The sequence below is a fragment of the Nesoenas mayeri genome (assembly GCF_963082525.1).
Source record: "Nesoenas mayeri genome assembly, chromosome: 3".
Classification (NCBI taxonomy): Eukaryota; Metazoa; Chordata; class Aves; order Columbiformes; family Columbidae; genus Nesoenas; species Nesoenas mayeri.
This window is the reverse complement of record NC_137544.1, coordinates 92,949,091-92,966,872: the sequence shown is the minus strand read 5'-3', so window position 1 is coordinate 92,966,872 and position 17,782 is coordinate 92,949,091. Positions and strand designations below refer to the sequence as shown.

Here is a 17,782-nt window from a genome sequence, read left to right as displayed (position 1 = left end):
GAATAGAAGGCTTTTCCTTTTTCCATCTCCACTCTGCTCAGATCAGAGATGTAAAGACTTGACACTCCACCATTAGAAGCAGTATGGATTTATATGGTTCCTGCCACTCAAGTGGATCACTGTAATTTACAAGCACGAATTAAGCCTCATACCAGCACTGTTAACTAACTAGAACTTCCAAAAAAATGTTTACCAGACAGGGAAACTGAGGCATGAAACCTCGGTCAACTCGAAGGTCAAGTATTAAGTCTACATGAAAATCTGGACAGCCTTTACTCATACTCTCGAAAGCAACCTCTGAACTTCAAATGGTAGATTTAAATAACGTTAATATACTTCCATGACCTGAAAGCTAGTGATTACGCTTCATCTAAAACCCATATCCAAACATTATTATTACAGTAAGAACAAGCATAGCTATTTGTGAATTTACTTACTTCTGGAATGTTTTCTGTAGACAGGGATTTTTTATGACTCAGTAACCTTGCATCCTAAAATGTAGTAAGACAAAGGTATCACTACTCCTGCAAAAAAGTTCAATCTCTAACTAAGCATTTCATGCTAAAACTGTTTAAGCTAACTATATAATTGCAATGTTAAAAAAGCTGTTTTCTGCAGCATTATTACATTGACTTGAAAAAGCACTTACTGAATGTACCCCTCCAAAAGTTTTACATGTGAAATGAAAACAGTTTTAACAGTGAAAAATCATGGAAAGGTTAAAAAGGCTTACATATAATCACTGCATAAAGATATTACTTTTGCAAAGGAGAATATATTCACAGAGTATAGATACTTGATTTTTTAGATTTAAAGTAATTGCTATAGAACCACAGACCTTAATTAATTCAGGAAGTTGAGAGGAGTCCAGCAGTCTGCAAATGCTGCTGCAGTGAGCTGCAGGGATAACTATATTCTGTACCAAGAGGTGGAGAAAAATTATATTAGTTTTGAAACACAACCAAACTGAAATTTGTCTGACAGAAATTATCTCAGACGTAATTCAAGTCTCCAGCTCTTGCATGTCATTGAGAAGTGGTCTGGTTGTACTTAAAAGCAGCAATTTCAAATCTAATAGATACATGTCAGGCAGGACAGGCATTATGTAGCAAAAAATGAAATGGTACCATCTTCTTCAGCTGATGGAAGTATTGTCTCAAACGCTCCTCCTTGGCCTGTACCTCTGAGTCACTCATGCTGTCAATCAAGTGATAAAGAAAATAGCCAACAGCTTCTGTGGAAAAAAAACAAGAGAAAGCATTCCACTAAAATTACCGAGACTGTCATGTTATCAAGATTAATTTATAAGAAATCATTTTGGTGTGAGATGTCACCCTGATGAGAGGCTCTGAAATGGCAACAATGATCACTGAGGCATAGAGATTATGTGGTTTGGGAGCACATATCTAACTGGTGAGTGAAAGGAATATTAATTATTTTCAGACCTAGTGACAGCTTTTCAGTACAGAATCTTACTTCAATCTATTTTTTCCACTACTGTGTGACAGAAGTGGTACTGCCCAGGGCCTTCCCCCCCTTTTCTGCCTGCTACCCCAAGTAGTTGCCACAAATGTTTTGTCATTGCTCAAAAGAAAAAACAGATTTCTAACACTTTGCATATTTATTCTGTACATTTTACCCATTCTATTCCATTACAAATCTACATTAAGTATTGTAATATCAATACAAAAGCATAAAAATATTTCAACCATTAGATCAACTAATACTGAAGAAGCTGCCTTTTAGCCAATAAAAATCAAAATTAACAGATTTTAGAAAATAGTGCTAAGTTTCTTATCTACACAAGTGCAAAAATATATGACGTCCTGTAGCTGAGAATAGGAAGAGCATCTATTATTGTCATCTCAAAGGTTAGCTTTCCCCATACCCCATTGCCCCTCCAGCCCCAAGAAGAGGGAATAAACCCCTCATTTGTAAAAACCAGATTATACGAAAATAGTATACTTATTTCAAAGTAGAGGATTTGGGATGTTAAGTACCATTTTGCTTCACAATATCAGAAGAGCTACTAAAGGTAAAACTAGGCTGAAAACGGCATTTTTTTTTCTTTTTTAATTATTTAAGCGCTGATACTGTGTTCATTCTAAACCTCTATTTTGGTCAATAAATTTAGAAAAATAAATCTTTATCAACAAGATTTACAATTCTAAAAAAGGATCTTATGGCTCTCACAAAATATGCTCTGATTATTCGAATCAGGATTTTACCCAACATGTTTTCAAATTTCACTTTCAAAAAGAAGCAATCAGTGTTTACTGTTGTAATCCCTCAAACCCATCATTACACAGAAGAACGGATTTGTGGATAAGTTACAATCATAGAAATTGAAACTCTACCAGTTGGTCCTGGAGGCGTCAGGCAATAACGTTCATCCTTGTACAACAGTTCTGTTATCTGGTAAGACAGAATAATCGTACATTGCAGCCAAAAGAAGCAAGCAAGGACAAATAGTATCTGAAATTGAATTCTCAAAATAATAAAGCATTTCTCTGTTAAAGTATTATTCTTTACCACATCACAGTAATTCACTAAGAAATACAAGGAAATTTTTTTTTTGGTAAATAATAGGTTTTTCTTAAAAAAATATTGCAAACAGAAATGCTTTCTGAGCTATGGCAGTAAGACAGACACTCTAGTATTCTGTTTATGTATCATTCTACAGAAAGCTGGCTATCATAAGACATTGCTTAAAGCAAATATCAACCAGTGTCGCTCCTGGAGATGCTACAATTACATTCCAATTTACCGAAAGGCTGAAATTGGCACATAAAGCTTTTTTAAATTCTATTTTTAAAGAAGCAAATGCATAAAGCAAATACAGGAACACAATTTATCATACTCTGCTAGATTTAAGATAACTAGTACAGCTGCTATAAATAAGTGCAATTTTAAATGACAAAATATGCGTCCATAAAAATTAATTGCATTTGACGAAATTTTGCACACATTCCATCACTCATACAAACGGAAGGAATTTGTAGATTTTACTTCTTCAGAGGAAAAGCAGCATGTACCCAAGAGCTGCCACGTTTCACCTACAAATACTTCAACCTAAACTGCACCGCTTTAAAAATCTGTTTGACTGTTCTTAAGGCAATTACATAACCTTTACTTAAAAGCTGAGATTTTAAGTATTTCAAGAATTTTGCTTTATCTGCCATAACTCTGAAATGCAATCTGAAATAAGTTGAAGGGCTGTACTTTAAGTAATGGCAAAAGAAACAGAACCTTCACCTTCAATTCTTAATGGAAATGGATAAACAAAGCCAGAAAATACCAAATGCAATGGAAGACCCTATCTATCACTTCTCATTCTATCAACACCATGTATACCGTGGACAATTAAACTACAGCTGTCTTCTGCCATTTAGCCCTCACCCTCCTATGATGAATCAACACAGAGAAGAACCTACAACTACAATAAAATCCAAGAAAGTCATGATAACTCAGATCTCCTTTTGAATCAAATCTCACAGAATACAAAAAAGGGTGGATTACAGAAAAAAAAAGAACGTGCGGTATTATTTCTAATGCTAAGTATCTATTTATTTATCCTTATGCTAAGTATCCATTTATTTCCCAATTTAGCATTTCCTATTTTAGAAGATTAATACACATATTTACAAATAAATTAAATTAAGACAACAAAACACATCTTTCTTCCACTGTGGAGAACAGCAGAAGTAACTCTAGATACTACTTCATGTGCAGACCACCATTACTTCAGTCCTCTGACTGTTCTCTAAAACTAATTTCATAATGGGAGTAATAAGAAATTCCCTTTTTTCTCTCCCCGCCTTTCATTTTTTTAATGCAAAAAGAGGAAAGGCAGAGGACAAAAACACCTCACCATAATCTTCACACAACAGAAAATGTTAGTAAAACACAAGCAAACCTGCACCTCACAAACTCTATCTGATTCATATAAAACCTTAATCAGTGACTTTCCAAGTTACAACTTGCATTTCATTCCAATACTTCTTTGCAAAATCTAAACTATATAAGTGAGCCATGTAGTAGTTTATTAGTGAGCAAGTAGAGTATCAAAATAAAAAAAAAGACAAAAATCAGAGCGCATCCCTTCCCAAAATCTGTAACCACATCCCAGGCAGTATCTGCCAACACCTCCTCTATTCTAGCGCTCCACAAAATGTAATGACCAAGTTATATTGCAGTGTCTTTGTCATGTAGCCCATAGCAGGGAGTACAAGACGATCAGTCATTTCCCCCTGACTTCATACAGGCTTTGCCTTCCATGTTTTAAGTTACATGACAGAAACTTTAAAATTCTAATTGTGCCTTATTATTTTGTTAGTACTAGTGTGGGGATAGGAAAAAAGTTTAGAGAAAGCAGGAAAGGGAATTAAACAACATCAGATTGCACAACCACGGCAAGCTTTGGTCCAGAAGCTACAACTATATACCACCTTCAGCTGTAACAACATTGATCTAGAAATCAGAATAGGATAAGCTACACTACATGGTAACACCACATTTGGTTTTTCACAATTACACTTAACTGTCCAGTTTGAAAACTCCATTTCATAGAGTTGTACCATCTGTCACTGACAAAAGCCTTGCTCCAATCAATTGGGTCTACAATTTTTTGGCTCAGAATTCAGATTTACAGTAATGCACCATAAACATGTAGAACTTGATTTTATTTACAGCACTATCTTCACTTACCTTGCTCCAAAGATGTACATCATTTGAGCTGAAGAGGGCAGCAAAGGATAATAAAAGAAAAGCAACAAAATGATGTTACTGTTGTATCTTTCTTTTTTTAAAAAAAACAACAAATCATTAACAGTGAGGATCTTATTATTTAAATAAAATTAAAATACAGTAATTGCCACATACTGTTTAAACCAACTTTGTACAGAATAAGTATTTTTCTTTTTACTGTACTGATATGGTAATGGATTCTGCTAAATAACTTAAAATAATGCAGCAAGCTAAACAGTTAACTAAGGCTGCAAATAATATATTTTAGTTTTATTTTTAGTTCAATCTTCTAACACACCCTAATTGTACTTTATTTTATACTTCATTCCATTTAGTATTTCAAAGAAATAAGATTCGTTCAAATAAGTTGCACTTCACATTGCAAACATTCAATATGTAGAACGTGCTAAAGCAAAAATCTACACTCCTGTGCATTAACATTATTTTTTTTAGTATAGACAGATAACTACAGGCAGCTATAAATGCATTTACACCATGCAAAAAAGTAAACAATTCTCTTAAAATTCAATGTTTATTATCGTGAGATAAATGGACAATATTTTAAAAAATAGAAAACATGACACAAATTTCTCCCCTCATAAAACAGGACAGGACCCGAAGGAGAGCACTTCTCTGTACATCATCAGGTTACAACCACAGATCAAATGTTAACCAGTTCACTAAAGTATAAAAACCCAAATATACTAAAATGTTAACCAGTTCACTGAAATATTAAAAACCTGACATATTCTTGTAATTTGCAAAACATTAAAATTCTCACTAGGATCTATAACTTTTTGACAACTATGAAGCAGCATTAACCTAGAGAAGGCTAAGAAAACAAAAACATGCGACCTTATTTTATCTTCCTATAATTCCCAAAAGGGAAAAATAAGATGTCAGTCTGGACAGCTGCACAGAAACTTTAAAGCGTTCATAGAAGTTTAGGATTTTATTTAGGAGGTTAACCCATGAAATATTTATTCTTTTTGTGATACTGCCACTTGTATCTGAAAAAGAGTCAAATACAGGTCCACACAGACCAAGGGGGGTTAAAACCAAAAAGCACTGTCTGTGAGGTTAGTTAAGCTTTCCTGGGCAAACTTGTCCACTGACAGAATGACAATGAACTGCAGGTATCAAATGCATCAATTTCCTAAAGCACTTACTCTGAAATAGCAATGGTAGAAGAGGCAGACAGAATGGGAATACTTTGAAGCAGTTACTAGAGGACAGCAGCTTCAGAGGTCTATAAACTAGTCTGCCACAGACATAGTTTGTGTGTCTCTGGTGTCCATACCCTCTACTTCTGTACATTAGTGCTAAACTCCACTCAGTGGAACATTCAAGACCAGCGTTTAGTCATAAAATTCTGCTGTGTTTTTTACAAAAGGTACAAATATTCTTTTCTTTTATCCTATCATACCCTCAAACTTCTAGCCATTAAGTTTAAAATAGAAAAGGAAACATGAACTGGCATGCTTTCAGAAACAATATAAGGGTGAAATTTGGACACGTCCAATCTTGCACATAGTTTCTGAAGCCAGGCAGCAATACAGGCAAACAAGAGACATTACTATTAAAGAAATTTTTAAAAATGTAGGCCACACAAGTGGCAAGGAGAGGAGGGAGGGAAACAGTAAAAGCTGAAGTAAAAAAAACAACCAACCAAACAAAAAACACACAAAAAAACCCAAAAACAACAAACCAAAAAACAACCACCAACCAAATCCCCCTCCAAAAGAACACTAAAAAACCCCCAACCTTAATTTCCCTAAGAATCCTGAGTTTTTATGTCAAATGTCCACAAACTACTGAAATCACAAAAGCAGGAACTGTTCCACTGCTGAGGAGAGTAACTGTTTCACTTGAGGAGAGTACGATTCTTCAGCAGCTAGTTTTCATGATACAAGTCGATAAAGGACACTTTAAATCACATTCTGAACACCCGCATAGCTCTCTAGCAGTAGGTGTATTTCATGCTAGCATTGGTTGTGTGTGGTAACCACTGGTACAGCCTCCTTTCTAATGCAAGTCCTATCTCAACTGAATATTTATCTATACTTACAGAGAGAAAATGCATTTCAAAGATTTGTTGTTTTAATTTAAAAACATCTGAAAAGGATGATTTTGGGATTGAGTACTAAAATGAATAGTAGGATACCCCTATTATGTGTAAAACATTATTTCACTTATCCCTGGTATATCAACACAATTTGATCACTGGTTTGCTTTTTGTCCTCCTTTTACCATGGTCATCTAGGTAGAACTTGCAATTTACTAGGAAGTTACTATATGTTGGTCATGTTCACCAAGTTTGCTAATATCTAACCTGAACACAGTTACATCACATAGCCACTACAAACTTTTAGGAAATAACTTAGTCAACAAAATCACACTTCATACTCTGGTCCTAAATAATATTAAGTGTCCTCCCTGGTTCCCAGAGGTGGAAAAAAAAAACCTCATTCACAGTCCTGCATATTTGACTGGGGCAAACAGTGAATGATAGGAAATGTTGTTAATTCACATATCCTTGAATAAGCTTAAGATAACCCTGCAACTTAGCAAGGAATGCTCCCTATAAAATGGGACCAGATGGCTGCGAATACAAAGTCATGGCAAGGTAGCACAATACTAGGTGTTCAACATGAGCTTTTGGGAGTTGTATTAAACCAGAGAGCACAGAAAGCTATCAGATGTAGTAGAACATGCCCAGCTCCTAACTGGTATTTCAGCTTCATTAAGTACCCTTTTACTTTAATGGTTAATAGTGATAATCTTAAGGGAAATCTTAGGTTAGCATAACAGTTTAAAAACAGAAAAAAGTGAATAAAGGTAAAACCCCAAATGTTTACTACACTTAAAAGTTTATATACTATCAAATATTACAGAACAAACAAGAACAGTGAAGTTCTTTTTAATCCACTGGATATAATACTTCAAAGGCATGCTTATATATAGCAGTGGCAAGGAAACCAGCAGGAGTAGAGAGGAACCAAGATATTCCTCAGGTCTGCTACAGCTGGAACCCTACTTTTAAATTTCCAACCATGGAGGGAGTAGTGGGGGGAAAAACTGTGCAGACTTGTGCTCAACAAGGCAAAAAAGAGAGAGAACTTCGCTACAGATGAAAAAAGGAGGTGTTCATATAGCAACCTTACCTTTTAAAACCCGAAGCGAGGCTCGTTTTAAACTGACGAATTTCAATAGGAGGTGTGCTTGGTGAAGACACTGTAAATGAAAGACATGTTTCTAAATACACATTGTAAAAAAAATCTCTGAACTGCAACAAGTCAGTAGGTCACGTAAACAGGATGCCATTAGAAGAACTATTTCATTAATTTAGTAAATGCTGATATACTTTTGTAAATTAAAATTTCAAATACCAGGGTATTTGAAATAGTCCAGGTTTTATCAGCTCTAAATCTGCTCCATTTTAAAAGGCATCAAGTATTCCAAAAAAGAGATTTGTTCATCTTCAGTGCCTTTAACATTAATAGTTTATACATTCATCTTTTACACAAGTTAGTAATAGGAGTAGGCATTTTATCTGTAAATAAGTACTAGTCCAAAGAAAATATTTGTTCCAAAATGCCAAACAAAACCCAAACAACCATAATTAACAAAACTTGAGATATTAGCAGTGGAACAAAAAAAGATCCACCAGAGGATGGTTTGCTAATTGTTTCAGACTAAATACTTGCCTTAAAATAGGCTTTACAATTTCACCTTCTATTTTTTAAAACTTAATAAAAAGAAAACAAACAATGCCACTTTCTGAGGTGTTTGCTTCTGCTGGGGTAAATTGCTTGACAAGAAAAAGCAGTTCCATCCAATGTGCTATCCACACATAAAAGGAAAAAAAAGATAAGATGCACAGTTCTAAATGTTGATATTTACAATACTGGCTGAAGACAAAGAAAATAGTAAAATTACTTTAAATTGGATGTCCCTGAGATAATTTACAGTAATGTCCTATGTCTTCATCTTTACATCATTTCTTGGCTAAGAAGACTCCACATCATTCTATCTTCTTCCTCTAGAATTGCTGTCTCTCAGTTTAGCGCCATAGTACAGCAATGAAAAAAATACAGTAGTAGACACATTAAAGTCCTGTATGAAGTTATTATCATCTGACTTCACTGTCACAATAGAATTAACCCCTGTAAAAACCTGAATGCTCAGGGTCCTTTCAGCAAGGGCTGCAATATGGTATATGGTAGGAGATAAATGAAATAAAACCACCATCTCTATAGGAACCTGGGAAATGACAGGCAGAAACAACATGCTAAAACCACTCCTTAGTCTAAGTCTAGGCATTTAGAAAATTAAAAGTCTTAAATGTTGCAACGTTCATTTTAGTTTGAAAATATCAGGTAAAGTTTGTTTCAAGAAATGCTCAATACAAATACTCCTCCAGTGGTATATTAAACTTTTTGCTCATAAAAAGACGAACAGAAAAGCATCTTAGTATGCTCAGCTGCTGCTGACAATCGGCAACCTGGTTTCCTTAGCAACAAACAAGTCTGAGAAAATCAAGAGGCTGACAATGAAGTGGAATGGAACGGCATGATAAAGGGAAAAAGCGGCTCTCATGTACGCCGACTTATGCACCCAGATTCCTCAACTGATGTTTCATAGTTTTCACCTTGTCAGTAGCAGAAATCTATACATTATAAAGTAGGAGAAGCTGAATCAATACACCTAGATAGCAACGAGTATTAATAACCAACCTTTGCCTCCCTCAACTACACTGTTGAGACAATCTTGAACTATTTGCCATTCTGCATCTATTTTTCCCTCTTTGTAATACTGCAAAAGAAGGCAAGTAAAAAAAAAAAAACCCAAAACAATTAGCTGTTTAATATCTGTGCCTTATCATTATGTAGGTGCTAATTAGATTTACTAGCATTCATTTCAGCTTGGTAAACTATTTATGAGAGTACCTTTCTTTAAAGCTCAAGTTCAAAAGAAATTTTTAATGTCTCCATGAATTATTAACCCTAGTCTTTGTAAACAGAAATTCCACTACAAGATTTAAATTCAACACAGAGACAACAGCTAAATAATACACTATGAGAGACTAACTTCATCACAGTAAGACAGAATGCAGCCTACTATACGCACCTGTATCATACTTTTGATATCTTGTACATTTACTGTACAACAGGCATATGCATATTTGTGTCTTATAACACATTAAAACCTGACTATTTCAGTTAACCAAAATGAGTGTGCAGGGGTGAGTCTACTTTTTAATGCAGGCTAAAAAACAAGCTATTTCACTTTGCAAAAGAAATTTCATTACTCAAAGTAAATAGTTATCCTTACCCCCAAAATTAATATTTCTTTTAAGTACTTAATTTTTCATGGTTAATATTTTCTGTTGCAATAAGAGCAAATAAAATAATGGCAGAATGTAAGGTGAATCTTAAAGATTCACCAATTGATAAATCTCTGATAGAAAAATTAAATCACTGATTAGTAACTACTCAATTTTCTCATTTTCAACACAACCACTTCCCAGGGTCATGGTGTATAGAGTATATATGTCTATATTCATTAAATAAAACAATTAATGATAATTGCAGCGGAAGACCGCTTAAGCTTTTCCCTGAGCTTTGGACAAATAAAACTGTTGTTTAGGAAACAGAGCTTTCTGCAGCAGATCTAGTCCAAATTTACATGTTTCATTATTGTGTCAATATACTAGGTAAATAAAATCCGTATTTGTTTTAAATTTTGAAGAAAGACATACATTCCTACTTAACCAAGCAAATAATCTCATCCCATGCACTCAGTCAATGACACTTACTAACATTTGCAAGCACTGAGTATCAGAACAGTCTCTGGAGAAGACTCTTAAAAAGTGATTAATTCACGCTGTTACAACTTCATCACTTAATTAATCCATCATACTTATACACGTAACTTCTAAAACCAACAGATCTGCAGAGCACCCTCAGGTTAACCTCACTGCCAATCAGTTCTTCAAAGCTGGTTCTTTCATCAACAGTTCTGTAGTACTGCAGAGCCATACTGTTAAGACTAGTGTCCTGTTGTAATTGATGCTGCAAACAAAAACAATCCCTGCATAAAAGACTTAAGGGTCATTGTGCAAGGCAAATTGTTTCCTTAAGCCCTCTGAGAGGATCATAATCCTATCACAATCCTGGCAAAGCTGTGATTGGGAAATATCTTATATGTAAATCTTATGGCCACATTCAATATTAAAAAAGAATTTAACAGTGATATGTTGTCCACAATTTGAAGTTTTAAACAGCGTGACATCTCATCATAGAGGACTTCACATAAAACCTTTGCTCAAGTTTCTTACATATCTTTAAACCTTATATATCAATCCACATAAATCTCTTAGCCTACAACTGATCAACACTACCACCAAGAAAGTAGTAACACCCAACGGGAAAAATACTTACATAGAGAAAGAACATTGTTCAGTCTTCCATTTGCTGCTTCATGTCTTATTTCTGCTAAAGTAAGTCCAACACTTTCAAACAGGCAGCCATTTTTCTAGAAATAAAGCAATCAGTCATTGGAAGTACTCACAGGGAGACTTTCTGCTACTTTTATTTTTAAACATTTCCTTCCTAAATGACACTGGTGTTCTTGTATTGATAGCTGTTAAGAACATGGAAGATGCTCTACAAAAGCCTAGATGGCTAGACAAGCAACTTGCTACTGATCAAAAACTATCCAGCTTTTTTAGTGAAATCAATTGTAACAGTTGTAATACTTCTAAGTTGTACTTAAAACAAAGGATGTCATACATTTATTTCGTTTTCCATTTCAGAAAACAGAAAGCTAGCAAGTCTTGAGCAAAATATTCAGTTAGCTCTGAAAAGTAGAAAGAAAAGCAGGAGAAAGACACTATAAACAAACCATCAGTGCAACAACTGTTTTCAAGTAATTTAAGGATTCTGAACAGGCTCCATCACACCAAGTTAATGTTTAGAGCACTACTGGGATCTAAAGCCTTCATAGAGAACATATAAAAATATGCCATGCAATAGTCATTTTTATGGATTCTAAATGTAAACTCACCTTCAGCTGGTCACAGGCAGTTTTGCTATCAGCAAAATTTTTAAAAACATAATCTGTGTATGTTTCTGCATCAAGTTCCACCCCCAACTCATGCATCACTTTGAGGACCTCAAAGATACCTATTAAGGCAAAATTGGTAAGGCTAAGCATCTCAGAAAAATGAAAACTCGAGATTCAACACTTAAAAATAAATGTTGTTTTTCAAAAAAAGGACTTGTCTCAATCAATTTCCCTCCTTGAAATTGCCATGTAAAATCCTGCATTTTTATTTTAGGTGTTAATGAAGTTCTTAATTGTGAAACATAACATAGATTTACCAAACTTCCTGTTCTGTGCTGTACTATCAAAACCATGAAACTCTTGGCTAGTTTGGAAATTGCTAGTATACAAAGTCATTTTCTAACATAATGAGATATGACAGTTACTCTTCATCATGTTGCAAAACATCTTCTAGAGCTATAGATCAAAAAGTCCATATTATTGTGCATAAAAAACAAATGTGAAATTTAGTGTAATATATGTTCTCAAATTCAAAACACAAATGCAGTCTTCAATACATAATACAATCTTAGCTTTGTTCCCAGTATCCAACCCTGATTTGCAAGGCAAGCTTTCAAAATTTGCCTCTTGATTTGTTTAAAACAAACTACATTTTTGTAAGCAAATAAGGTTCATTATCAACACTTCAGCTTCCAAATGGAAGTTCAGAGATAGGTTACTGTCTCCCAAGCCCCAGGGGAGCTACATTTTAACTTTTACAGGGTACACATCAATTCACACAACTAGACCATACCTTACTACTGTAGATGTGCATTTGAAGACAACAGATACCAAATCTTAATAGTTTGGCAATTAGAGTGTAGACTTCAAAAGCATATGTCATGCTTTTTAACTGCTCACACTCTTCTGATTTGCAGAAACTTCTTACAGTAACCCTAGCTAGAGGTTCAGAGTTTGCTTTGAACCTCTGTCAAAATAAATACAGATATTACCATTTTTTGCTGGTCTAAAATTGATTTGTCAGTTGCTGCAGGACACCAGTACCAAACAGCATATGTTTTTTTCAACTTGCATTTCATACTTATTACTTTAAAAATGTAAAGTTTCCCAAAGTCCCTGTCTTTGCCCTGGAGTGCCACCTATGGAAAAGTGACACTTCCATGAATATTTTATGCAGTGCACTATGGTGCAAATAATCAAATGTGAATTCCCTTTGAGCACTTGAAAATACATGCAGGCAAGTCACACTAGATTAAAGTCGCATCATCTGTTAGAGTTTGCCTTAAACAAAACTCCGATTTTGGCCCAGAATCTGCAAAAATATGAATAAAGAATTAATTACAGTAAGTCTTCCTTGATACCTTTCAAATTTTGACAGCTAGTTTCTATTTCATGTTTTCAGCATCCCAGAAAATGCATTAAGTTCTTCTATGCTGAAATCTTTTAAAAAAATAACTGTATCTGTATCACTAGAAAGTAGCTTGAAGACCAAGAACTAGATACCATAGTGAATAAGGTATGGCAAGCTCAGGAGATAGAAGTTCTAAATTCTATCTAGAACAGAGTAGAAAACAGTTTTGTTAAGCATCCCCATTCCCTAGTAGACATTTATCACAAAAACATAACATGACCTGGTGCAGATCCCTAGCAGAAAAGGGCATATATGAAGACCAGAACACCAGCACAACAGTGAGATGCAGATTAAGGAGGAATACCCGTAACAATGCTGCACATAGCCAAACTAATCGCAAACTTAAAAAAAATGCTGCCACACATTTCTTCATTGCTAAAATGGCTCATATACAATTTTGGGGCAGGGGGGAGGGAAGGGAGGGAGTAGAAGATAAATGAAAACCAACATAGAATATTACAATTTTGCAGACATTATCTACCTCACAGAGAGAACTACTTTATCATCACATAAATATCTCCCACAATATAAAGCAACAGAACATTCCCATTTCAATCAAAATACTATAAAATTCTCAAATACATGCATGAAATGGGAACTGAACATAATGTGTGTGGATTTTGAGAAATTCTTTACTCATACTGGAAAATATACTAGTCTCTTATTTCTCCTCAAACCAATGAGCAGACTAAAAAAAGAGACAAAAGTGCATTTACATTTATCTGGAAGACTGGTGTCTCAAACTTTTTCAAGAACACACCCCTAATACATGCATATTGATTTAGAAGTTATGTACATGTACCACTGTACTGATATATTATGTACACTATAAAACATCCACAAAAACAGAAAGTAAAAAAGGATGAGACGAACATGAAATAAACACTATTTTAAAAATAAATATTTATTTTATTTATTAACAGCCCACTCACATCCAAATGGATTGCCTTGGACACCCCACTTGGAGACAACTGATCCAGAAGACTGGGTATGACTAAAACCCACAGTAAGGTCTTCCAGCCATCTCCCTGCTTGATCAAGAACAGGTTTTTTTAAATCTTGGGCTGAGATTTGTAAGGACTGCAGGAGGTGAGTATCTAAAATCAAATAGTTAAATATAAAGAGGCCAGAAAAAGGGAATAAAACTCAGCCACACTTCTGCTTTTTGTCAGTACTGGAAACAGCACTGGAACACCCCAACAGAACAGATTCAGCCTCGAATCAGTACATCCAAGAACAAACACAGAGGAGATGAATTACAAGATGGTCATAATGTTTCTGTGGTAGAGCAGAGCTTGCTGCTTTTCAAGAAGTGAAAACTGAGGCTTGCACTTCAGTCCACCTTTCATTTCCTTAAGTTTCTCACAGTAAGTCATGCCATCTTCCTAAAACAGTCCCATCAGAAGAGGAGGAAATTTCTAAGGTAGTTAAGTACAGTTCTACATGTGCAAGGGCAGTAAAATTGGGCTTTAAGTAGTTTATTAAGGACAGAAAAACAAAGTCCGGTTCAAAAACTGAGGTCGCATTCAGGAAGGCATCATAATATTTAACATATTCTTGCTGTGCTGCTAATTTCAGATGCATCCAGAAAGTTCTTTGCCACAAAAGTATGTATATAAAAGAGTATTTCAAGCAGTTACTTTGTGAAATCACCACTCCAATTCCTCTCAGGACTTAGCCTCTTATTTCCCAAAATAAAATTTGAATTACCACTCGCTAACCATGCTTTGCATATATAGCAAGAATTTTGTAGAAAACAAAATTGAAATACACTACTGACTTTTAAAAACTGTCTTTAAAAATAACTAACGTGATTATAAAAAGATGAAGGGGAGCTATAAAATATTCAGTAACATGTGTGAGTCAAACATTTCTGTTTATTTATACTGGACCCTTCTGTTTTTACTGTATCATCTGATACAAGATGAATCTCAATGCCAACAAGTTTCAGATTCACTGCATATTGATCTTTTAAACCCCACAAGCATTTTCCATTCCTAAAAGCCTAATAGCATTTAGTTAGATAAATACTACGGAAATAAGTAATTATCATCTTATATAACAGACACACATATAAGCAAGTATGCCCATATGAAATCATTTGCCTGGGTAAAATGACTGAAAAGAGCTGTTTGCTATTTCAGAGTGCTATTTCATTTAAAATTTGCCTTGCTTATTTTGATTCCTCTTAGCCACCGCTTCACTGCTGTTTTTCTTTCTAACTCAATTCCGTAATACACAACTTAAAGAAATTCCTTTGATATCCAATATCAGCTTTTGTTATAATAAACATCAGATAAACATATAATTAAACATTGCGACAAGTTATTTAATTGTTTGGGTCACATAATACATACTGATTCACACATTTGTACCCTGAGGCTATAGACAGGTTGTTGCTTATATTTTGTGTTAACAGTTATTTAGTCCACTATCTACATCGTATCAGATTTTTAATAGTTTTTCCTCAAAGTTATTTTCCATTTTCAGCCTTACCAATACTGAGATGCAAAATTACACACATTAGGCTGGGCATTACTACTTCATAGAGAAAGGAATTATTACCTAATTTTTGGTATGAGATGTGATACAATGTCTATCTATACTTTTGTTCACACAGGTCTATTATTTTTTGCTGCTAGAAAGCATTATTCTGTTCATTTACTATCTGCTGTCACCTTTAGGTTCTCACTGCAGCATTATCTTTTGCTCTATTATTTCTATGAAACAATTTCAGGGTGGGTGGGCTTTTTTCCTCCTGTTTACTTTCCTTCAAGTGTTTTCAATTGTAGTTTTAGATAGTGGATCTCATTTATTCAGTTTTTATTATTAAATTTTAAAAAATGAATGTGAGCTTACACATGGGAAAGAACAAGACAACTTGCTTCACTGCAGCAAGAATAATTCCACTGATTCTTCACTGCAGAAAAAATTGCTTAGATATCTTCTGTATTTTAAGAATTGCAAAATCACTGACTTTCATAGGTATGCACACAGTAGTAACTTTCCTGCTTGACAATTCAAACTCGCAAACTAAGTACCAGGTTAGAAAAATGAGTTTGCAAATCCACAGTATTATCATACAGTCATAAACAGGTTTATGCCTTTGCAGATAGAAAAAGAAAGGTTCTCTAGAAAATGGTAAAGAAAGGCAGAATTGAGAGTTACTTCATCAATTTTCTTCGTGATTTGCTTACGTGACTTCCAGCACGGACTACTAGCCAAAGTATAGTCTATTTCCACAGTAGAGGTCCAAATTAAGGCAACCTTTGACCTTGCGAAAGACCAAAGAGACTTGAAACTTAAGCTTCTCTCAACAGTCAGATACAGCTTCAGATTCAGGAGCTAACTAAGTCAAAAAATACTTTCAATATCACTTACAATTGTGTTAGTGAGGTGAAATTTTCTATGGAGTAATAGAAAGCAGGTTTTTTCAGTAGGCAGCATCCCAAAAAAGAAGTATGACACTGATTTCAATTTACTTATATTTGGCAACATGGTGCTTTACAGAAGTCACAAAGGACCTAACTAAAATGATGTTGCCAGACTTCTAAAACATCATGGAACTTTCAAGCATTTGAAAACCTGAGAGAAGACAAACTTGGGAAGTAGTCTAGCAGGAACAGAGCCTAAGGAGTTAATAAAAACTGAATATTGTTTTCACAAAGGCTTTTTGAAAAAGACTTAAGACATTTTTATAGCCAGAAACAATTAGGGAATACTTGTTTCAGCATTTCTTCCAAACTGGAATGTGACTGTATATTTAAGATAAAATTGCGATATGAAGAGTCTGCTAAAAGCACTTTTTTTTTGTTTGTGCATTTTGTTTGTCACCCAGTGTCACACTAACAACTCTGCATCTCATTCTAAAGCACATTATACTGTGAGATAAGATGAAAAAGACAGTTTTTTGTTTCCCCAAGGGGGAAGTACTTCTGTTAAAAGCATCTTTTTACAATACCATTCTTTCTGAATTACCAATAACGCAAACCAAAGAATTAGATACTGTACTCTAAAATTTAATATTTGTTCAATTCTTATTCATATCCTGTAGACATCCCCATGTGTAACAGGGGAAAGTATGCTAAATGCTTAAACCTACTTAAGAATCCCAAAGATTGAGCATTTGTGTCCTTCAATCAGTATGCTGTCAGGTCAGGCTCACACATTCAGCAACGTAAGTTCTCCTGCAGTTTTTATTATTGTAACAAAACTGGCATCTGGTTTATCAGGTAGATAATAAGAAGTTGGCTTGAAAAAAGGACTGAGTTTGCAGTCCAGGAAAGCTATTATAACATAACCCTACCTTTAAATGCTTCTCTCAGATTTCAGTTTCTTAAGACTAAACTCTGTAGAAGGTACTGAGCAGCAAAAAGAACCAGTGGAAGGCAGAAAGAATGCCAAGAGTTAAGAATTACTCACACACCTTTCTGTGCAAAGGCAGACTTTAAATTTGTAGAAGTGTACTATGATTAAGTAAGAAAGGAAGTTTCAAATAAAAGTCTTTCTGAAGGAAAAACTGTTGGTAACAAAATAAGACAAGCAGCAAGGTCTTCA

At 34.6% G+C, this 17,782-nt stretch overlaps 1 protein-coding gene across 3 annotated transcripts in view; it reads right to left on the bottom strand.

Moving 5' to 3' along the window:
* Positions 1-17,782, bottom strand: part of LRPPRC (leucine rich pentatricopeptide repeat containing) — a 92,425-nt gene that overhangs the window by 55,147 nt on the left and 19,496 nt on the right. For all 3 annotated transcript variants that reach the window (XR_013921946.1, XM_080341355.1, XM_080341356.1), the window contains exons 12-19: positions 11,815-11,933; positions 11,190-11,283; positions 7,911-7,980; positions 4,708-4,735; positions 2,358-2,415; positions 1,128-1,234; positions 839-916; positions 438-491 (exon numbers count right to left, since the gene is read on the bottom strand). Coding sequence is in view for 2 of the 3 variants with exons in the window: in XM_080341355.1 (XP_080197481.1) it covers positions 438-491; positions 839-916; positions 1,128-1,234; positions 2,358-2,415; positions 4,708-4,735; positions 7,911-7,980; positions 11,190-11,283; positions 11,815-11,933 (608 nt within the window). In the remaining variant the exon portion in view is untranslated. The remainder of the gene's footprint in view (positions 1-437; positions 492-838; positions 917-1,127; positions 1,235-2,357; positions 2,416-4,707; positions 4,736-7,910; positions 7,981-11,189; positions 11,284-11,814; positions 11,934-17,782) is intronic.